General features: G+C 41.0%; 1 protein-coding gene across 2 annotated transcripts in view; it reads left to right on the forward strand.

Moving 5' to 3' along the window:
- Positions 1-24,519, forward strand: part of SCN8A (sodium voltage-gated channel alpha subunit 8) — a 566,978-nt gene that overhangs the window by 71,162 nt on the left and 471,297 nt on the right. For both annotated transcript variants that reach the window (XM_078688933.1, XM_078688934.1), the window contains exons 2-4: positions 10,024-10,141; positions 20,319-20,409; positions 23,292-23,420. In XM_078688933.1, the coding sequence (XP_078545059.1) occupies positions 10,024-10,141; positions 20,319-20,409; positions 23,292-23,420 (338 nt within the window). The remainder of the gene's footprint in view (positions 1-10,023; positions 10,142-20,318; positions 20,410-23,291; positions 23,421-24,519) is intronic.

Here is a 24,519-nt window from a genome sequence, read left to right on the forward strand (position 1 = left end):
ATTCTTTGAGCACTCTGCTCTTCCTGTGTTTTAATTGTTGCTCCATGAGCTCGTGAACGATTTTAGACTGCAATTTGAATTAGCGCTTTTAAAAGGGGAATAATTGACTTTGTGTTCATACTGATTACTAGTTGCACTTTGTAAAAAATTACCGCTTACCTACACGCACTGAGGGATCTGCTCTGTTGTAGCTCGACCTGTGCCTGCACGCCCAGTCCGACCCTCCAGCCAACCACGGGCGCGGAAGGCGGGGCAGAGCCAGGAACAGCCAGGGAGGCGAGCGGTTAGCGCTCTAGCTCTCCCCTACTCGAGGGCTATAAAGCAACTCGTCGGCCCAACGCGCAGTGTTGACGCGCAGTGTGGCGCCTATTACTGCGCCTAAGACGAGCCAAAGACCAGCCCGTCTGCGCCCGTCCGCGACAGGACGGGGCCAGGGGCTGGGGCCTATGGCGTATATTAGCAGTCACTCGGTGCCGCTTTATCGCTCTGCTCTAACGTACTCTAGTCAGTCCTTACTGGATATGGGCAGGTTTGTTTCTACGTTGTGCTCCCATAAGGTTGAGAACTGTTTAGAGGGACCATTTACCTGCAGGGAATGCTCCACACAGTTCACCATCAACGCTGTTATTACTCCATATCTACAGCGCCCGACCCTATCTGGACTCATTAAATTTTCCACAGACACTACTATTAGCCCTTTTAATGCCCCACTTCTAGATTGTAAGAGTTTCTTGTGCAATGTGCGCTCATTAGTGTCTCACTCCACTCAGGTTTGGGACCTTATAACTTCAGAGAGCCCACATTTCTGTTTTTTAACTGAGACTTGGCTCAAGCCCCACACTGTCCCGTCTATAACTATGGGGGTGCCGACAGGGTACAAAATTGTGAGGATGGACCGCCCTATTAAAATTGGGGGTGGATGAGCCATTGTTTTTAAACAGGAAATAGAGGTGGTGGTTACCGAGACGGTCTGTAACTCACAAATGGAGCTCCTGATTTTTACTATCAACCCTAGTTCTAGGGAATCTAGGAAAGGAGCACTAGTCTACCGACCCCCTGGTCCCGTGAGGAATTTTTCCATCCATCTTGTGGAAGCTCTTGCCCCTCATATGCAGATGAACTCTGACTTTATTGTGGTAGGGGACTTTAATGTCCACAGCGAGTTATCGACATGTCTCGAGGCACAGATGCTCCTGGATGATTTGACCACACTTGGTTTGAACCTAGTGAATCAGGGTCCTACACACATAGCGGGTCATACACTTGATCTTGTGCTATGTAATTCTACTTATATAAAATGCCTTCCTCCCCACCAGGTGGATTGGACTGATCATGCTATCATTGAATTCTACACCCGCTCCAACCATAAGGTAAAAGGTATCCAGGGGACTATGGCAGATGTCAGAAGACCCTGGAATAAATTAATTCCAGAGGCCTTCAGGGGGAAATATTTAGAACCCAATTGGGTTGAATATGGGGACAATGTCACCTCTGCATTAATTAAATTCAATGAAGCTATAACTATAACCATTGATCAGGTTGTTCCTTTGAGGACTTATAAAGTGCGGCCTGCCCCTAAACAAGAAGTGTGGTATACAGACGATCTCAGACAGTTAAAGCTCATTACGAGAAAGTTAGAGAAACGTTGGAGAGTTACACACAAAGTAGAGGACAAAGAAAATCACAAGACCTCCTTAAAACGTTACCACAAAGCTATTCGGGCTGCGCGGAAACATCATATCGCAGCCCAATTATCAGCAGCTGGTAATAACTCCAAAGTACTCTACCAAATTTTACAAACATTTACCAAGCCCTCGGCCTGCGAATTGGATGGGATTGAGTCCCAGGAACTGTGTAATAACATTTCACAGTTTTTTGTTAGAAAAATTGAAGGCATTTATGCTAAGATCTTAGCCTCAAAATCCACTGTTGATAATATGGGTTCTGTTGAGGGCATGTCTCAGCCTCTCTCTAGCTCAGTAGAAAATAAGATCAATAAACTTGCAGAATTCCCACCGGTATCAATGGAGGAGATAACCACCCTAATCACTCAGACAAAGAGTGGTTGCCCTTCTGACATCATCCCAGCACGGGTGATGGCACTTTTGAGTGATGAGCTGGGGGCTGGAATTCGGCAGGTTATCAATCTTTCTCTGAGCACAGGGGAAGTTCCCCTTGGTTGGAAGCGTGTTTTGGTAAGACCTCTACGGAAGAACAACTCCATTCCGTGGACAGTCCTAACAAACCTGAGACCCATCTCCCTACTCCCTTTCTTAGGGAAGCTCACTGAGAAGTTTGTCAACCGACACTTATCCAAATACATCGAAAGTGCGGGGGGGCTCGATCCATCCCAATCGGGGTTTAGACCCCGGCACAGTACTGAGACCGCCTTGATGTCCGTCGCTGACGATCTTCGTATGCTTCAGGATAAGGGTTTTTCCGTTGTCCTGGTGCTTTTAGATTTGTCAGCGGCGTTTGACACGGTGTCACATGACATCATGACCTCCAGACTCATTGACATCGGTCTGGGAGGCAAGGCGCTGGCCTGGCTAAGGAGTTTTTTCATCAATCGCACTCAGAGAGTCATACTGGGACCTTACCAGTCAGAGGAGGTTGAGATCTCAAAGGGGGTGCCACAGGGCTCTTGCTTGAGCCCAATGCTTTTTAACATCTATGTGGCACCCCTAGCTAACATCATGAGATCGCATGGGTTTATCCCTGTATCGTACGCAGACGATACCCAACTCCTCTTCCCGTTTAAAATCATGACTCCTGAGGTGCGTAACTCCTTTGCACAGGGAATGAAAGAGGTGGCACATTGGATGGCAGCTAATTTTCTTCAGTGTAACGTCTCTAAGACTGAGGTTATGCTCTTTGGGGAAGCCAAACAGTGATGGACTCCTGACTGGTGGCCTCAAGATCTCGGCCCAGTCCCTACTCCCAAAGTGGTAGTGAAAGATCTAGGAGTTAAGCTGGATCAGGAGCTTGCCCTTAAACATCATGCTAATCAAGTAGTAAGCTCCTGTTTCCATGTTAATGGCCTTCTACGACGGGTATTTCCCCTCTTACCTGATACCACCAGAAAAACACTAATTCAGTCGCTCGTGCTGAGCAGACTGGATTACTGTAACGGTTTATTGCTAGCCGCCAATGAGGGGGTTATTGCCAGACTACAAGTCGTGCAAAATACAGCTGCACGACTTGTCTTTAGTGCCCCGGCCCGCACCCCCTCAATCCCATTATTAAATAAACTTCACTGGCTCACCGTGAAACAGAGGGTGGTGTTTAAAATATGCTGTACCATTCACAAATGCCTTACTGGAAAAGGCCCTGACTACCTAACCAAAAAGTTTATTCCCTATTCCCCCTCAAGGTCTTTGAGATCGGGAGATCAAGAACTGCTTTGTGTCCCTAGGTTCTGGAAGTCCCGACAAGGGGGTAGGGCCTTGTCAGTTGCTGGTCCAAAGCTTTGGAATAATCTCCCCCATGATATCAGAATCTGTAAGGAACATTTTCCTTTTAGGAAAAAATTAAAAACTTTCCTGTTTAATTATTAATCCTGATGGGGCAATTGCTATACATCTGATAGGGCTTTTGTTCACAGATGTTGCCAAAGGCGCGGAGATACTCCTCAGGGAGTCGAGTTCCTAGCGCGGTATAAGTCTGTAAATAAATAAATAAATAAATAAATAAATAAATAAATAAGAGTTAACACCTTAGCCGCGGTAGGATTTACCGCGGTGCGCTGAGTTTTTTTAAAACCCGCGGTTCATGACGAGCTCAGCTCGTCATGAGCGTACGAAAGGTGTACCTCATGACGAGCTGAGCTCGTCATGAGCGTCGAAGGGGTTAAACTGTATTGATGTATATATTCCCGAAACGCCTGGCAGGCTGGTCAGACACTTGCTCATTCGGACGATATGTCCATCAGAATGATCTCTCTACTACCAGCACCTGAAATCTCCACACTAGTGCTAGGTAACAAGGCAAATACATCTTCAATTATGGTTCTATCAAAAGTGTTGGTATTGATACCGTTCCAGTGTAAAGTCAGCAGCAAGATCCTTAGCACTGTCTTGGAATGACTCGTTTGCGCTATTAAACGCTGACTCATTCAACGTTTATTTTTTTCAATGATTTTTTTAATAGATCCTCAACATAGAGGCCTCTAATGGTGGTGGTGGGAGGCGGGGCATGAGCAACACGTTAAAGGGGTGTTAATTGGGCCTTTAATAATTCAGAAATTGAGGATAGGGGTTTTGTGTTTTCCTGCAGTGAGTAATACATCGTTGGGTCTGCCTTAACAAGATGACGTCAACTTGGAAGATGTTTCCTGGTGAAGATATCTGACTTTCTGATGCTGGACTCTTCATACTTTGTGTCCTGTCCCTCCACCCCTTGATTAGAACCCCCAGATGGGGATTCGCAGATTTCTATTACACTCTTGGTGGTGCTTTTTATACTGCCAAAATCTGTTGGTGCAAAAGAACCCTTTCAAGATTCTTAAATAAAGCCATACTATTTCAGCGCCACAGTTTTATTCTTCGGAGCGGTATAGTCAATCTACCTTGGACTCTGGTGCTACTCTGTTGGAACTGTTACTTTTCCTTCAATAAGGGGCCACATAATATTTCTGAAACATTCTCATAAGAATGACAGACAGTAGATCTTTTTTAATGCTTTATGTAAGTATTAAAGTAAAAATACAAGATATGCCATCAGTATATTAGCCGCATAGCATATAAATCATAAATTCAGTAAGCAATCCGGCATAGATTTGCCTTCTAAGAATGGGAGTAGGGGTGTCTCTTGGGAGAGAAATACACACACTCTTATACAGGACTTTGAACAATGGGTTCATACATTTGATGGGAACATATGATTCATAAAGCTTAACAAAATAGGAAAAAGTCTAAAGGAAACAGTTCTACATAGAATACATGCAGTGATTTTTTTACCATCAACACATTATTGTTCTCACAATCTTGGTTATAATAGTACTTGTAGGAATGGTTTATACTTCATTTGGTAAATTTAGCAGCGTTCTCTGAGAATGTTCTCTGCTGACTGTTAAGGCTTATTGTAGTGACAATATCAACAATAATATCATGTGACATAGAATGACGTTTAAACAAGACGGAGGACGATGTAAACCCAGTTCAGCATTTGCAGCAATTCAAATACAGCATGTTATTTCATTAGTAGAACATATGCGCTCACACACTCTTGGTCCTCAGCAGCAAAACATTCATACATAGGACCCGCCCCGGCAAACTACTGTTCAGTTATTCTGGGATTTATACCTATATGCATGCAACTTGATGACCACTCAAAGTGCATGGCAAGGGTACTGGAGGAACCCATTGATGCTGCAAAAATTCATGATGGGCATGAATGTGCTGCAGTCCTTCACTGTTCCAGTTAGATCTATAGAAGCCTTCGTTCATTGTGTGGTTGTAGGTAGTATACTTGTATACCTGGGGAAGTGTTGGACACGGTTAGGCACCTGTTGGGTGAGGAAGGAGACTGGATTGGAGATGGGTCGACTTAGTGAGAGGTTGGTCTATTAAATACCTCTGTAAAAATGTGACAAGGAATAGAGGGGATTTGTGGAGGGTCAGATATCTTCCATGACGTGCCTTGTTGCATCTCTTTTTATGACACCTGCTAGCACCCATAATCAACAAAGACCACCTCATATGAAGTTAGTGTATATTCTGATGTTGATGGAATACACTGAGTGTGTTAAAATACCCCTCACACACCAAAAGGGCCCTTGGTGTCATGCTTCATCATCGGGGTCTTCCCGCCCCGCTGCGGGACGGGGCAGTGCTGCGACAAGCGACTACGCTGGAGCACCTTTTTAATGTGGGTACTATGTGAGTGAATTGGAGTGAGTGTCAGTGGGGTCGGGAGTGATAATTAAAGTGGCCAGTACCATTTCTAGGGTGTGTGTTTTTCACAATATATTTCAGATCTCCCTGCAGTCCCATATAACGTGTAATCTCGTCAGTTTTCTTCGCACCAGTAAGGGTTCAGAGACCGTGTTTATTCCTAGGAGCCAGAGTCCACATGGAGTAAAGTAAATCATAATTGTTGGCTTGTCTTTATTACTGTACACCTTTAAAAGAGTTGTCTGAATGTTTGTATTTATTTAGTATCTTGTCAGTTGTTGCATTGCATGTTGGTATATTGTGATAGGTTACATTACGGTAATCACATTGTGATTACCTTTACATCACAATATTTAACCTCGTGGTACCTTTACATCACAGCTTAAATGGTATGATGGTGTGTGTGTTTGTGTGTATATATATCACTGAAAGCACCAAAGGTAAAGTGACGTTATAGGTGGGTGAAAATTAAACAAAGCCTCTGAAATTCACCAGTTATAGTTATCTCTAGTAGCTATAACTCGTGCCTTAAGGTAACTCGTGCACCCACCATGCCAAGTGTTGCCATCAATGATGTCTTTTAAGATGTTGCAGTGATGTTGTCAATGGTATCAATCATAGAATGAGTGATGTAATATTGGTGGTAATAGTGCATAGCAAAGGCACAAGTTATAGTTTCTTCGGGCACAAGGTATAGTTTTAGTGAATGTCTACTTTTTTAAAATTGTATTTAATGCAAGGCAATATATTATTACCATGCCTAACTATAACGTCACTTTGAATGTGAAGTGAATTTCTAGTGTTTTTTCAATGGCCGTGTGCTGTGTGGGTTTTGGCCTCCGGGCCTGGCGCCCTACCCCCTGCAGATAAGGCCCTACACGCAACTCTTGTGTACAGCATGGTGTTTAGCAAAGTGCCTGTCCCCAAATCCCCATGGAAGCGCACACTGATTATGTGATGTTACTATATAAAGGGTATATCTTATCTCACACAAAGGCAGTGTCCAATAGGAGTAATAGCCACCCAATAAAAATCGTACTGCTCTACCATAATTAAACTCACACTATGTACGGGGTGGGAAAAGTAGGACTGAGAAAGCACTACTGTGTTAAGAAGAGAACCCTCATTCACCCAAGGGTGACATGCTTCATCATATGGTCCCCTCTTCACACTGGGACCGCAAGGTTCCCAGTGTGGGCTAAAACTCTCCCGCGCGAGACGAGCGGGGGTGTCACAAGCATTGTGATTACTACTTCCTATGTGGGGAGAAAGGGGCAGAGTGCAGAACTACCTAGGGAAAGGTGAATAAATCTATCTCTTGGTGGGAGAGAAATCTTTATCTGGTGCCCCCAATGGATATGGTTAAAAAAGAGCTAGGCGAATTAGGGATTATAGATATTAGCCTATTATGTGGTCAACATGTTTCTGCTGTATAAGACTAAAGGTTCATGGCATTCTTCAGGAACAAAATATATATTTCACTCCGCTATTTAAAGTAAAAATACATTGTCACAGTATTGGTTATTCTCATGGCATCAACATCTGGTAAGGTCCCTCTCCCACCGGCCCTTAGTGAGACGTGGCGCATTGAGACTCTGAAGTTCTGAACTGCTCTGAAGGGACCAATGACAGTAAAGCGAACCTTTACATACATGTGATGCATCTAGTGGACCTTACCAGATGTTGGTGCCACGAGAATAACCAATACATATATGTATGTGTGGTAGAGTTAAGGGGTTTTTATATATCCCCCTTCAACTCTACCTGTCCCTGACAACCCCTATTTAAAGGCTGTAATGTAAAAAATAAAATTTTAATGTATGTATAATACACATAAACGTAACGTTATGTCACTTAAAACCGTTTAAAAAGCTACTTACATGTGATGTAAAACACGACAATGTAAAGGTACTAAAAACAACCTACAGAGTACTCACCTGCAATGTAAAAGAATCTCAGTATACTTAACTACGATGTACTAACTGCGATATAATGGTTATACATCTGTCTTTTGCATGTGCACATGTAGTTTTGTGACTAGTTAGTGACCAGTGCGTGAGATATTTATATGTTTGACCACCAATGCCCTGATGTTAACAGTCATCGCTTTATTGTTTTTTGGATTATTGCGCAGTCCTTCAATCAAGGAACCAGAAATTACTTTGGTAAAAAGAGTTGGGTGGGGTCATTGATTGAATCCTTTTCTCCTGTATTTCTTTGCATTACATGGACACTTGATTATTATTTAGAGTAGGGATTTAAGGCCAGAGTGTAAATTGTATGCAAACTGAAAATTACTTCAAACTGGGTCTTGTTTTGGTCCCTTCATTATCTAATTTAGATTTCTGATCTTGCTTATGCACTACTTTGGTGAATCCAAATTAAAGAAGTTTGAAAGTTCAAATTCTAAACTAATCTACTACATTAACAATATTACATTAGAATTTGTGGAGGGTTGCACTTATTTTGCAATCATCTGTTCTAGACTTCTTTGAAATACTATCAAGATGCTTAGCATTATCAATTATGAAGGCTGTGATGATATTTGGACTTTTTATCAGTATACATTTCCTTCACTACTTATCTTGTTCAATCTTAGTGTTACCAATTTGATTCATGAGACGAAAGTTTGTATTCGGTGATGGTCAAGTAGCCTATTGAAAGTAGAAATATTGTCTCTGGGAACTCTTATTTATAGTAGAAATGCTGTGCATTGTTCTGCTCTCCACATAGATTTGGGCATTGCAAGAGTATTTTATATTGTGGATCGTACCTAATCTGATTTGTACTAAAAGCATAGCAGGAGTCTACTGGGTGTTGTAAGGTGTCTGGGGAGGGGGACAATCCTGGAAAATACTTGTCAATTTATCATTTCTTTTTTGTGGGATTTGGAATGGAAGCAGATTTTCCTTTGGAGGGGATACCTCGAGAAGAGATTAAAAGTTATTTTGCCATCTGTTCTTTGCAGAAGAAAATGTCGAGGTGCTGGTGTTTCATATCGGAAAACAAAAACAAAAAATGAAGGGGATTGGATTTGAAATATTCTAGATGACAGATACTAGACCCCATTTCTTGGATATAGATTTCAATATCTCATGCTTCTTGTTTTAGAAGGTGCATGGTTTGAAATAAAAAAAGGAATACGATGTACTATTGTTTCTGTAAATAGGGATTTGAAGCCTTGATGCATATATTGTCATGCCCCTTGTAGGTCTGGTGTTAACCAAGATATTTTATAAGTATAATATGTTAAAGGAGCTGTCAGCCATCCCTCTTCATTCATTGAGCTGTCATAATTTACAATTTAGTCCACCCACTACTGCACACAACATTGCACAATGGGTCAGCCCACAACAGTCATTGACTTACTTCACTTTGAGTCATGGCATTCAGCCCTTTTCCGCAAGAGCAGATATACACAAAGTAGCTCTCTCAAGTGCTTGGAACTACTATGGCAATGTGTGCTTTTGAGACCAAAAGAATACATTTAATTTTAGCCGGTAATTTTCTGTATATTGCTGAGGACGCAACATTTTCACTAAAATGAGGATATAAAAAAGCCATGACAAAACAAGCATTGATCAAGTCGAAAAAAGTCTGTCAGCCTGGCCTATTGGCCTTGTCGATCTTGTTTAAATAATGGTGTCTTTTTTAAAGAACTGTTTCTTCAAAATAGGGTTTGAATTTGTGCCTTTGTATTGCATGCCTATGAATCAATCCTGATCTATGTATAGTTTTAAGGCATTTTGCTAGTGTTCATAATGGCCTTTTTTGAAGTGCATGATTTGATTCAGGGGAAAATGTTTTTATCAAATTCTTTGGTATTTAGCTTTTTTGAATGAGATTTATTGTTTGTAATGTGAACTGCGTTGTAGTTTTTTGTCTGTCATAGTAATATATAAGTATTACATAATGTGAAACTGTTCTCTGTCCTGTGTAGAAAAGCCTTTGTTTGATGTTTTCACCTGCATGTAGCTAAGTTGAAGTTTGATCTGTGAAATACAATGGAAAATGATAGAACTTAACATAATTTTCTTGTTTTTCTATTTACTATGCCTAAAAAATGTCTGCTGTTTAATGTCAATGTTTGAGGCTAACTCTTACAACTTGTTTTTCTTTTTCTCCACAGACGTTTATAGTACTAAACAGAGGAAAAACAATCTTTCGATTTAGTGCCACACCTGCCTTGTACATTATAAGTCCTTTTAATCCATTCAGGAGATTCGCTATTAAAATTTTGATACACTCATATCCTTTTATACACAACTGTCTGTTGCATATACTAACATTACGTTTTACTTTGAATAATGAACCTGAATATGTGAATCGTTAAATGATGAAGTATATTCGATGAATTACATCTTTTGGATTTCGCAATAACTGATCTATATTTTAATGTGCAATTAACAGTTACATTAGCAAACCTATCAAAGGATGTAAACACATTGTTTATGTACTGGTATTTTGTATTGTAATTCATATTCTTGATTGCCTTCATTCCATTCTGTTGTAAGTCTTGCTAAAATATTGCAGTGGTTATGCAGTTTACTATTTGTTTATTTTACCTCGTAGTTTGAATTTTGTTTAGTTCACTTTCCAGCTTAGCAGACTAAATAATAGATTGTTAATGAATGCATTGATCTTGACTGCAGATGAGAAACTGCTGATCCGTTTTCTGCTGCATGTCATTTAAGGAAGCCTGACTGATCGTAATACTTAATTGGAATTTAAGTTGTTTAGGGAAGTGTCACAAAGAATGTGAGGGAGTAGGTAAGAGGTGTTATGTGCGTTATGAAGATTTATCAAGAGGGCTGGAGACATTTCAGGAAAATGATTTGCATGGAGGTGCATGGAGCAGAGGAATAGATCCCCTTCTAATTCCCATTTTCATACTATGCCTTCACTGTTGCAGATCTCCAGAGTTAGTAGTTCTGATGTAATATATATATAACTATATCCCAGAGAATCGGCTGAAATACGTCAGAACCTTTTGTTTTAGAAAGAGTTCAGGGCTGGCAGTTTGGCTTCCTCTGCTGGTGAAAGTCCATTCTGTGAAGCAATATTTATTTTAACAAGTTTATTTTTAGCTATACAAGAAAAACAAACAGTCATAGAGTAAATAGATAATAATTGTTTTACGTCCAGCACAGTGACCAGAGATTACAGTTTAAATACAGTCAGATTTCAAATGGACTTAAGAAGAATAACCACAACTTTGTAATCTATGTGGCAGAGTGGTTTAGGTGTTATAATCATTCAGCATTGTCATACCTATTTGATCAAGAGCTTAGGCAAAGACCCATGTTTGCTCATTGTATTGCATATTGTGAAAGGGTGTTTGTGCGTAGCATATGGGATCTATAATTTGGATCATGACATAGAAGTCTGTGGAGATCTCAATAACTTCCAGGCCGTCGTCAGGAGCAGGCTGCCAACAACATCCTTGGTAATGTAGTGAATGAGAAATCTTCATCCTCACATGAGTTGCCTAGTAACAAGATACGGAGATCAAGCGCCATTTCAGTACTCTTTTTTTTTTTTTACCCTCAAATCATTTTTATTAGCATGTTAGGTAAAATATAGGTAACTAAAACACATCGTACATGTTACTAATGAACATAAAGTCACAGTATCAATTAGCCTTGATTATAGCTCATATCATTTTATGCTATCTTGAATATATGGCAGAATTTCGTTCCAAAGTGGTTGTATGCATTTACATTACCACCACATAAGTAGCATGGCGCCAGCACCTGTGCAACCATTTTTAACATGAATCTGAGCCACAAGCATCCTTCCGAACAGTACTAGGTTGAAGTACCGACTTAAAAGTATCTTATATAAATTTTACTTCTGATGGTAACCATTGGATGCGGAAACAGCCCTTAAAAGGATGGTGGACTATTCTGCTTATGTCAATTCCAGTTCTTCTCCCAATTGGTCATTTAGATGTGTTTGAAATATGTTTGTGTTTTCCAATGTTTTAAATAATACACATAACGGATATGATCTTCTTGGCTTGGTAGTTTTTTTTAGTAAACCTTTTGTAGGCATCCATTCTCTCATAAGACCCATCTTTGTCTTCTCTTTATTTACCAATACTTCAATTGTAGCATTCAGAAGGCATTGATCCCAGGTAAACCGAAGTCTGTGAGGCACTTAATGGAGCTCACTGTCCCCTCACGGAAAAGATCACTCAGTTACATGCAAGTTGATTAACCACTTTAGAAACGCTGCATCCATCATACCAGTTTGGAAATCGTATTGAGTTAATAGCGTGGGAGAAGTGAATCCCCTTCCACCACCCAGCAGTTAGGAGCAATGTCTGATGACTTCAGAAGAGGTATCCCTCCTCTGCTAAGAATGAAACCGAGGCGCGATTCTCATTAGGAATAATAAATATTGCTGTTCTGGATGCACCCAAAATGTACAACCTTGAGGGTTTACTCATTCCAGGATCTACCTCACTTCTTGATAAAAGTATATATATATCGGTGTTCAAGAAAGGTAAAAACATCTTTGCCTGTGTTTCCAATGTGCATCTCTGCCCACTTGCAGACTTCTTCTCCCACATGAAAGTGAGCAACTTTTTCTGGATGCCCTTAATCTCTGTAGCCATCTTAATTTCCATTTTTCCCACCATCCCAGGCTGTCACCTCTTGAATCAAATCTTTTATGGTTTCTAGTTAGCTTAAACCGCACATTCTCATAGTATTTTGCGGCTTTTAGACAAGACAAAGACTTTCCCCAAAAATCATTTTCTTCTAGTAATTCTTACCTCTGCAACTTAGCTTCAAAATTGAAGTCACTTTATATTTAAGATTTTATCTTGTAGACATGTACAACATCTTCTTAACTGCAATGTGAACATTTTGATGCAGAGGAAAACTATACTGTATACCATTACCTGCCGAGCTTTATGTACAACATTGCTTTATTCAAATTGCTGGGCTGCATATAGGGCACCCTACAGCATCGTAATGTGGGGCCTAATACCTAGGGCGAGTTCTTTATGTACGTTCTAACTGGCATTGCATTGAAAGTATATTCTAGCATGCGGATTAAGCACCTTTGCAGTGTGCAGTCGGATCATGAGACTGTGTCCATTGTAAATTGGACAGGAGAAAGGTATCACAACCCATTGATACAAAACAGGACAGTGACCTTTTAAAATTGGGTTTGTGGTGTACGTGTGGGTGGGGTGCTGCCATGGAAATCAGGAGAGACCAATACAAATGATAGGAGCATAAGGCCAGAGGATTTCCTGTTATTCTATGAAGGTTACAATAGCAAAATTGTCTCCCACATCTTATATTTCTGTATATGCCAGGTGCTTCGATGGAGATAGCGCAAAGTGGAACAGATCTCCCATACCAGGACATGAACACACTGCAGTCCTGGAGAGACTGGTAGACCAGGCAGTGGAAGGGCATGAGATTACCACAGTCCCCCTGATGTACTGTTTCAGGATAGTGCTGATTTTGGCAACCTAGGCTGTTGTAAGGGCCAATTAAAGGGTCATTGCCTATCACAGGAATGATTGAGGAACTGACCTGGTCAGCATATTTGCTACAGGACATGGGAGCTGATCTTTTTTTTTTTTACACATCAGTAGTCCACAAACCAGCTACCGCTCCTATGTCTTATTGTCTTTATGTTAGTCTTTGACCCTGTACAGCAACCTGTTGTCTTTTGACTGGGTTTGCACTTTAAGTACTGTGAACTTGCTTGCCTTGCTGTTGGGGCTGAATGTTTACATGCTGTGTCAAGATAGGGTCTAGAAGCCGTTGGAGATAGGTTGATCTGCAAAGGAAATAGAAGTAATTGACATGACGTCAGCAGCTGAGACCTAAATACAGGATGGTTTGCGGACCCCTCTTTTTATTTGCACCTTACAGCTCTAAACTAGTAGAAACATCAGTCTAGAACTGTACACAATAGCCATAGATCATTTGGCATACTGACTAGTCCCCAGAAGCAGAGAGATGGCCTGCAGAAGCTGCATCTTCTTGTGTGCTACAAGCCATACAGGACTTGACATTGTCATTTGAACCTAGAATGAATAATATCTACATGATGTCAATCTGCTGCAAGTGTGCCTGAGGAGGACTACGGAAAAGGCACAGGAGACAGAAGAAACAGAGGAGCAGCTTGGCAAATGTAAGCAAGTTGCAGATAATTGTGTGCCCACTCAAACCGGGTGCCCGCCTACACAGACTATATCCAGACTGTTCAATTTTTGCATCTGAGATGCCATGTAGCAAGACACTAAATGCGTGAAGCTTCCCTTTTTTGAGCGCAGAAGGATTGCAGTGTTCACTTTTTTACACCCATTGTGTGCAAAAGCTATGTCATTTGAATGGGTCGATAAAGTTTCCTGAAATCTCTCACACTGGCTGTAGAGTTGGCGTACATTATGCTGTTTCCTGAGACGTTTGTTGGTCCATGAAGTGTATACTACTATCTGGAAGGATGGAAGAGATGACAGTGCAGATTCGAGGAGCTGTCCACAAACCTTGGTCAGACCTCTTCTCATACCAAGAGCATCTCATTGGGAAATGCACCTGTGATGGAGTGGCAGAAGGTATAACAGGGTAGTGTGCTATTGGAAGATGGTATGCTTATGCACCTGCTTCACATGGACATCGCAAGACAGCAAATATAGCTGAGGATGATGTAGGAAAGCACCGTGAGTGGAATAGTCTGCGACAAATGGTGGCCTCATGAACGATCAATGCTGCAGGGCTGAGCAGGGAATGCACTTGCAGACCACACATTAAATAACACAGCCAAAATTATGGCTTTCATCATTTTCCTCTTGAGACTAGAAAGAAGTATCCTTACTCCCTCTTTGCTTAGCAGCTGACAATGTACTGCATGCACAAGCTAAACGCAGATGGTTTTGGCCTATGCACGGGACCTTCACCAACTCATTGAAGTTAGGATAAAATTCCAAATTGGCTGCCTTGGTTATTAACTCTCTTATCCCACAACCCTCTCTCTAGCTAGCCTCATTAATGTATCAGGACACCTATGAACTTGATGATAAAAACCACACTATTCTTTGAAGCCCCAAATTTACATTGTCGTAACAAAACATTTTCTAGTGCAGGTGTATCCCCCCCGACATGATCTATAAATAGATTATATGCTCATGGTGTTCTGGAAGAAAGTGAATATTCAGCAATTACACATTTATTTCAATGTCTCTGCTGCCAGCGAAATCAGATGTCTCGAGTTCCCTATGTACCGATTTAGCAGACGAAGGATGTGTATTCCAGGTCTGCTTCCTTCAACCAGTTTGGATCTGTTCCCTTTTCATGTGTCTGGGCCAGGTCATCTTCAAGGCATGGCCTTTGCAAGGATGCTCTGCCCAGTATGACAGTCTCTAGGTGGAATGCCCACCACAGAAGTGCATAGGGGTGAGAGCAAGGTGCACCTAGCTATTTACGACCCCTCCTCACAGGGATCAGCTAGAGAGACCAGAATCTGTTCCCCTTCAAAGAACTTCTTTCACTAGGAACAGATACTGCTGGCCTCACCATGTACCCCCCTGCCTTCTAAATAATAGTAGCTGCAATCAGAGTCATTTACAGCCCCATATATCAGGGAGGGCACAGGTACTTGTACAAAAAGCCATTATTTTTTCCTCACTTTAGTGTCGGGTGCGCCCGTTCCCCGCTAGAAGGGAACAGCTATACACATCTACTGTCAGGAAAAAGTAACCTCTCCACCATCTTGTACTCTGGCCCAGGCTTTGGGCTTCTAAAGTGGAACCATCTTCGGATCCCTGGGGCCCGACTGGTACCGGAGCTGCCGGCATGGATCCAGTAGGGGCCCCTCCCGAACCCGTGGGGCCTGAAGGTGCGCTGGAGGGAATGGACTTCCCATGTATGAGGTGCATAGCTTCATAAAATTCTCACAATTGGGCAGGGTATGTCCAGCTACCGGATACCATGGAGCTAGGCCATGATCAACGCTCCCTTGTCTCGTCAGCCGACAGATGAGGTGATGTTGAAGCATGTTTCGGTGACTTCTTCTTTTAGCAGGACTTATCCAAATGACCCGATGACTCTGAGTGCAAATCGGAATCCGTGACGGGTTCCATGTCGCACGTCGAGCCGTCGGGAGCTTGAGAGATCGCTCCCTCCGGGCCTACGGGTGTATGGCATGGTCATTGGGAGTAGATCTTCAGGTCCTGGTCGCTCTTGAGGCACCCAAGGCAAACTAGGTGCGGGTCCATCACCGACATCGACCGATGACAGACCCTGCAGGGCTTGAAGCTAGCCTTCTTTGATGACATTCCTGCCAGACCAGTTGGAAAAAACCTCAAAACACTTTGACAAAACGTCAAAGCTAGTTAGTCAAACATTGACTACGGGGTAGCTCTTCTTGGATCTGCACTGACTGGCCCGGAAACAAAAGAACTGATGTCAGCGTGCTGGGGTGGTGCCGATATAGGCACTGCGCCTGTCACTTCTGGCACGGACGACGCCACTCGAAGCAGAAAGACACCACCTACCGGTGCACTGGGGTACTGCTTAAGAAAAATTTCCGGATCCAGTCTGACGTGTAGAGATAATTCTGAGGCAAGAAATATGCAGCTGGATAGTCTCTACCAAATAAGGCACTACTGAAAGTAAGTAACTTGTTTGTCTCTTCTTCTTTTGGGAATAACTGCCTGCTTTAGGAGATTAGGAAGTTTAAGACACTGACAAATGTAAATGCTAATTGTGGGGATGATGTGAAAGGAGAAGGCCCAACTAGATCTAGAGTGTGTATAATCTTGGGCTCTGGCTCCATGTTTTAGTACCCAAAGTATGAAGTATTGTAAATATGCTGGAATATTCTGTCCTTAATTGTTTTTCTTAAAGATATTGGTTATGTTTCTTTATACTCTGACTTTTTTTTCTCCTCATAATCGTTGCCTTCAACAGTGCCATTGGGCAACTTTTTTTTCTTATTTGTTTTTATTGATTTTTAATGACATAACATTGTAGCATTAAAATCAATCAGAGACAGACACAGCAATTTGATTCTACATATGATAGTCAGTACATACAGAAGCAGTTTATAATGGAAAGGAAATAACCACCCCAGCTCTGATGTATTCTCTGGGCCTCGCCCAATAAAGCAGGCATTGCGGTAATCAAAACCCCATTAACGATAATAGCTAGGTTAGGACTGAGGGGGCAAATAGTATTAACACAAAGAGGATCCATATCCCAGTATCCCCATATCAACATTGGAACATCCGTAAATAAGCATTGAGAGAGTGAGGGTGAAGTGTTGATGCGAAGTGTACAAAGAAAGTATCTTATGCACATTTCCCTCTTAAATATCTATGCCACTGGTTCGTCTTCAGTGATAATAGGAGGTGCCGGGGGATGTGCGTTAAGGTAATTTTTAGGGAATCCCAGATATCCCTGGGTAGGGAAGTCGAGAGGAGTAGCTCTGCATAATTACTTAATTGTTCTTGACAGTATATTAGATCGGAAAGCGAATCCTTAAACTTCGGTGCTTTGACTCTGCCCCATCTGCAAGTGACACAGCGTTTAGCCATAACAAAGCAATTGACAGGAAGCAACGAAGGGGCCTCACTATTCATGCAGTGTAGCCCAATAAAGCCACTAGTGGGGAGGGCTCTAAAGAAAGTGCTGTCATCTGTTCTAGAGCCTCAAAGTCCTGCCTCAAATACTCATTCACCACGGTGCAGTCCTAGGCCAGATGAAGAAAATCTGCCCCAGCAGAACCACATCTATCATATCGATCCGAGTCTTTCAGTTTGTATTTATACATTTTGACAGGGGTATAATATAGACAATGCAAAAATTTGAAGTGAGTAATGCGGAGTCTGCTGCTGCCCGAGATTTCCTCCGTTTGTAAGCAGCTGTAAGCCCAATGTTCGTCTGTGAGCTCAGAACCTAACTCTGTCTTCCAGTGATCGCGAGAAGGGCAAGGAGCTACCTCCTGCTGTGTGTGAATGGTGTGATAGAGTCTGGAGATTACATGCCGTGGAGAACTAGCCTGTAAAACCAAGTGTAGAGGGGCCAAGGTAGGGGGCTCCTGAGGGAACGCTGGGGAAATGTGTTGCATACCATGCCTGAGCCGCACATAAAGGAATATATCTAATGGAGAGGGCTGAGTATCGAGGAATATCTGCTCTAGCGATTTGAATGTCCCATTGAGATAAAGGTCCCCCCAAGTTGCGATTTTCATCCGTTCCAGTAGTTTAGGAAATCCCGTCTCTTGCAGCAATGGCATGTGGGGGTGGTATGACAGTGGGAGTAGTGGAGAGTAAAGCAAGGTACCTCGTAGTAATGTAAGGATGCGGTGCCAGGCGTCAACCATGCATGTGATCGTTGTGGATGTTTTGTCCCTTGGCTGAGGGACGGCACAAATCATTCCCACAAGCGGGATAGGGTCTGCCAACCATTGTTCTGCTGCTACCTGCGGCATGTATACAGGTTCTTTATACTCAGACTTAAAATAAGAATGTCACTCTTTGAAGAATACCAAAGCTGTATTAATGAAGGATGGGACAGGTCTTTGTGGCCTCCTATTCCCCATTGTCAAAGGGAGTGGCCTGGTGGTTAGCACCTGCAATGCCTTTTAGAGTCAGTACATCACAGAAGGAAGTAAAAGATAGGCATTTGAAATATCTACAGACTGCTTATTCAGTCAACATATAGGACTTGTCATTTGATATGTTGTTGGTGATGGTATCTCGTTACCCAACTACGCAACAACCACAGTATTTGTCAGGGTGAACCACCAAAATTAGCTTGGCACAAAAGCTGTTAGGCTTAACTTAGATGACATGTGTAAAGTATTTAAGCAGCACTCAAGCAGTAATAAAGTGAAAACACAACACAAGATCCCAAAATCCCAAACCAAGTCAGACAAAGAGTCAATTTTAGTAAATAAAATACCAGAACAACAAAAATCTAATTGGTAGTGAAAATAGCACCTAAAAGTACAAATCGCCACTTGCCGTCTTCAGCTTTCACTAAACTGGGGAGAAGTCACAAGTTCAGGCCAACCGTGAAGGAAAGTTGTCGGATACCAGGACCACGTTAGTCCTGCTGTAAATTTACCTTTAAAGTCTGGTGCAAAAAGTTCTGTTTAGGTTGAAGGAGGCCACGAGGCCGCGAGGAGGAGGCAGAGCACCACGAATGGTCGTCTGTAAGTCCTAGACCGCGTGGAGGGGGTGATGGAATAGAGCCCACTCACTCTTGTATAAGTCTCATGACTTGGAAGCAAATATGACTCTAAAATGGCGGACCTTCTCATTTGAAGTGCAGTGCTATACAGTACGTTTCGGACAACTAGTGAATGATGCACTTAAGCTGGGGTTATTACAGAACTCATTAAAAGATGTAGTCCCCTGCATAATGGCTGTGTCACTTTTTACACCGAACCAGCTGAGACTGCGCAGAGTTATGAGATAGCTGGAAAATGCATGTTTGAGAACAAAGGATGTTGAAACGGGTCTAACTTAGTCCAAAAGTCTAATTTTAGTAGTAGTAAAGTTAGACTTTTGGTCTAAGTTTAGACCAAAAGTCTAAATAAGACCAAAAGTCTAACTTTACTACTACTAAAGTTCAACTTTTGGTCTAAGTTAGACTTTTAGTCTAAACTTAGACCAAAAGTCTAACTTTAGTAGTAGTAATGTTAGACTTTTGGTCTAAGGTAGACTTTTGGTCAAAATTAGACCAAAAGTCTAACTTTAGTAGTAGTAATGTTAGACTTTTGGTCTAAGTTAGACTGTTGATCTAAACTTAGACCAAAAGTCTAACTTTACTAGTAGTAAAGGTAGATTTTAGGTCTAAACTCAGACTTCAGGTCTAAGTTTAGACTTTTGGTCTAAGTTTACCTTTGTGAATCAGGTCCTTTGTTTATATTGAAAGAAAACAATGCTTAGTCAATTCTGTTGCTGGTTGTAAGATTACTTACACTGTACAGTTACCTGCTGTAAACTATAAATCATCCCTCGAGTGAGGTAACCTTTTTCCCTCTTTAATTTTAGTATTCTGGTTTGGTGTCCCCGTTTTACTGATCTGCGTTTTCACACCCCATCTCTGCTTTTTTTCGGTTTCTGTCCTGATACAAGCCATAGTTGAAAACTCAAGTTGAACCTAAATGTGGGTAGCCAGCTGCCTAGCCCCCATTCATTCCACAGCTCTGCACACGGCCATGCAACCTCTTGCAGCGACTATGCGCATAATAATGAGCTGTGAATCCGGAACATGTACCTACTTGACACTGGCACGTCACTAAGCTAAGTAAAACCTCAACTCTTCAATTGCAATAGAGTAAGTAAATCGCAAGATATTGAATTATGCATGAATGTTTACTTAAAATTGTGGTGAATTAGGTCTTGTTGTATTCTGTGGACAATATTATTTCCTTGACCTTACAATACAGTATTTAGCATGATCATTATGTGCACTATTTTGACCAACTGTGTGTTCATGACTTTTAGTAATCCCCCCGAGTGGTCGAAGCAAGTGGAGTAAGTATTATTTCAGCTCTTTGTCTGACTGTTTGTTCGACCTATATATAAAATGTTAATTGCCTGTATGTGTTTGTTTAAAACATTCTCCCCTAACAGAAAGATAATTTTTTATTGTTGATGATATTGATGCCAGGCATGCTAAATGTTTCCTATTTTTGTACGGCAATCGTTTTTAATTTAAAAAAAAAAGCAGTTAACACTTTTGCCACACATTTTTTGTGGTACTTTTGGAAGGATTTGTCATTTTGTAAACAACTTTGGAGGCTGTTTAATATGACAAGATGGCCTCTTATAATATTCTTACAAAGAATGCAATAAGTTTAACTTGCTTCTAGATAAGTCTATGCACAAATAACCGACAATAAGATTGGAGAATGTCACTATATGCATGTATGCAGTTACGAATGACAAAGTAACTGTCATGGGCCCGATATATATTTTTTACCATTTGTTTTGCTTATGAAATGGGAAAACTTAATGGAAAATCACAACTCTTAAATAAGGGCTTGTTTTTACATGACATATCCTCACAAAAGGTTTGAATGTGGAAAAGAATGGGGTACGCTCTCTTGCAAGAACATGCAATAATTCCTGCTGTATGCAAGAGTTTGTGTTTTATTTCTAGAAACCAGGTTTCCTACTGGCTGCTTAGTCTATTGGTTGGTAAAGGGCAGGGCAATTTAAAATTGTTTCACCATCTTGGGTATCCTCCTTTCTAATTCCTATGCACTGCACTGTCTCAGTTTATGTCCCAGTCGTGTAACCATTTTTAAATGGGCCTTTTTAAAATATATATTTTTTATTACTATCAATGCCTATGGGCAACATTTTATTTTCTGAATATTAAATCTAATTAGAATTAGTACCTCACACTTGGTAAGCGTTTAACTGAAAACACCAATTTATGTTCCCTTCAAAAATAGGACAAACAAGGCTGAAAGATCCAACCACGGTTTTTAGTTCCAAGATATGCTCCTGATTTACTGCAAAGGGGGTGGGGGCTTTGTTTATGAAGTTAAAGATTGCCATGGTGGAGTATTATAATTACAAGTAACTATCCCTTGCATTCTTCTGTGTTATTTGTGCGTGTTGGAATGCAATAGCAAGGCCATGCCACAGACTGTGGCAAGTCAAGCTTGACGATTGGGAAATACCTAATAGTTATATTAAATAAGCAAATTGCAAAGAGTTACCAAGCCTACGAAAGTATCAGTTTTGGAGTCAGAAGCTGTGCAGCAGTGCTGGCCAAAATGTGAACTGCACTCCAGTTGGTTAATTGGTATCTCTCATTATCAGAACATTAGACAGAGAATGCATGGCTACTTTACTTCTTGTTGTTTAGGCTCTAGATTAACCCTAACGCTTCTTCTTGCGTTTTGATAGCCAGTCATGATGCAAATGACTGTTCGTTTACCTATAGAGAATTTGAGAAAGCCGAACCAGTGCAGATAGACCTGTAATTAACAAATCATTTGTTTGAGTTACTTACACATTTGTTTTTATCTGGGTAATATTTAAAGGCGTGTATCAAGTGTATGAGGTGACCTCATTGCAGAAAACAATAGGTTTGAAAAAAAGTAGGAAAATCTGAAATATTTTGAAGGGAGTAAGGCCAAGTGTATAATGCAATATATTATTGTGAATGCCGTGTAAGATTCACAAATCTAAATCACCATCCTGGATGATGTGATGGGCACCTTTTAGCATAAATACTGATGATCAGAATTCAGACTTTTAAAAAGTAGCGCCATTCCTTTTAAAAGTCCTGTGTTAAATACCAGAGGGTGGTGGTTTTCTTGTTGAAGGATGTCTCTTAATCTCAGTTTTCACTAGAGATGGACTTGTCTGGGTTTACCTTGACTAGATACTATCCTCCTTCACATTCTTCACATGCAAAGGAGAGACTTCATTGGTTGGTTTGTTTCTGTTAATTTATCAAGACTCAGAAGGATTGCTAACTTTTTCTTACTTAGCCTCTCAGGATCAAAGAAGAAGAGTGCAATCTTCACATAAATGAGATCACAATGTGTTGCAATTTTCATTGAGCATTGTTAGTAACTTGTTCGGAAGTTGGTTTGGATGGCATCCTTACCTGTCTGATAGCACTCACTTGCAATTTCTACAAGATAACAGCTGTGTGGGAATCTTTTTCTTTCTGGGTGTGGGATTCTTCATAATATCAGGCTTAAGGCTGTGATTGCTGCTTCATCACCACTCCTCTCATTTTATGATCTGGTTACTGCCATGTTTGCCTTCCATAAGACGAGAAAAATGCTAGAATACGGTATGCACGTGAGTAACATGCAATTTGCCTTTGGTTGGATTTTTGTCTTCTGGATAGTTTTTTTAGCACATACACATTTTTCTCGCTCTCCCATCCTGCCCCAGTAGGAGATTGTGCTCAGATTCATATCAAGTAATAGTTCTGCCACCTATTGGCATTTTCTGGGAGAAGATTGTGGTTGAGGTGTGGGTAGACGTCACTCTGTAGCTAAAGATGTGTAGGTCACGTCTCGACCTGGAGTCCCTATGTGTTCTGATGAGTGAGTTATTTGGAGCTGCTCTGACACTTCCTGATGACTTTCAAAAACTTTCTGATACAGTCTACACATAGCGCCATTTTGCGGTTTGTTTATTGTGTGGTAGGGTGAATGTGTCCATCAATGTAGCAGTTACCAATGCACAGTAAAATAAAAAGTCACAGGTAAGGTTAAATCATGGTCCTTCTGGGTTGACTGTTTACACCAAGGATGCCATCAACATAAAACGAGAGCTGGTAACGTGTTCATTGTGCAAGAAGAGTAATGATAAGTGCCAGTGTTTTAACTGAGATATCACTACTTTTTTAACTTGTTCCTCTCACAATCTTCGTTTTGTAGGTATACCTTCACTGGCATTTACACATTTGAATCTCTTGTGAAGATTATTTCTAGAGGGTTCGCCATAGATGGCTTTACTTTCCTTCGCGATCCATGGAACTGGCTGGATTTCAGCGTCATTTCAATGGCGTAAGTTGGCATTCTCAAAATTCTAAATTTAAGATGTGTTGGGGTGGGCTTTCAAATCAGGCATTTAGAATTTTCAATTCAGACTGACGTGATAGATATTTGCATTTGTTAATTCAGCACTTCAATACGTGCCATTTACTACAAATGTCTGGCAGATTTGTTCACCACCTGTCTGGTCCATTTTGAGCAGAGGGGCTTAACCAGAAGTTGCTAATACAGCATAGAGAGGGTTGAAATAAATTGTCTCATCAACTAGATGTCTGAATGTCTCCTACGAATGATTCTCACATTATGGTCCAAGAGAGTAGGTGACAATTGTCCCTGACATGGTATAAATTGGATATTGTCAGGGGTAGAAAGTCTACCACCGGCTTGCCACATATAATACCTGGCAGTTCCCTTGCCCCCTATGCTCTTGGGGCTCATGAAAACAGCTAGCGGTACAGCAAATAAAGAGGGCTCATAGTGTATATAATGTAAGCATAGATTTTCAGAAAAAAATAACTTAAATCAACCCTTTATCTGTGTATTTTTCTTCTCAAATTAAGAGATGTTAATTGAATAACTGTTGGTAGTTTCATGTTAAAGTTGATACTCCTTTATATTTGAGCTTAGCCTTGTACAGCTGTAAAGTATAGATATTTAGAAACACTTTGTCGTATTGAGTAAAACTTATCAATAATATGAACTGAGAAATGTAACACAAACCTTATGAGTAGATGGCTAACCATAATATCACCTTAAAGAATATTTATACTCTTAAAATGTTAGCACAAAATACTAAAGTACTTTAGTATTTTACTATACTTGCTAATAACCGTTTACACCCATCTTAAATGTTAGCTCTCAAAAAGACCACCTCTTGCCTGAATTGAACTGAGTTACAAATAATATATGTATATATGAGTGCTTCCAAAGGAGTCTTTTAATATTTTCATTAATCAACAAATGAATTCATATCACTGCTTTGTTAGACAATAAATGATTCCCTGTAACTAATACTTTACAAAAAGACAAATATTTCATTTATATTTGGGCGAATAAGTATGTATATTTATCAGGAGTGACCCGAGTAGGTGAGAGCCGTTGGGTGGGATGA

Source organism: Lissotriton helveticus, chromosome 1_1 (assembly GCF_964261635.1).
Source record: "Lissotriton helveticus chromosome 1_1, aLisHel1.1, whole genome shotgun sequence".
Classification (NCBI taxonomy): domain Eukaryota; kingdom Metazoa; phylum Chordata; class Amphibia; order Caudata; family Salamandridae; genus Lissotriton; species Lissotriton helveticus.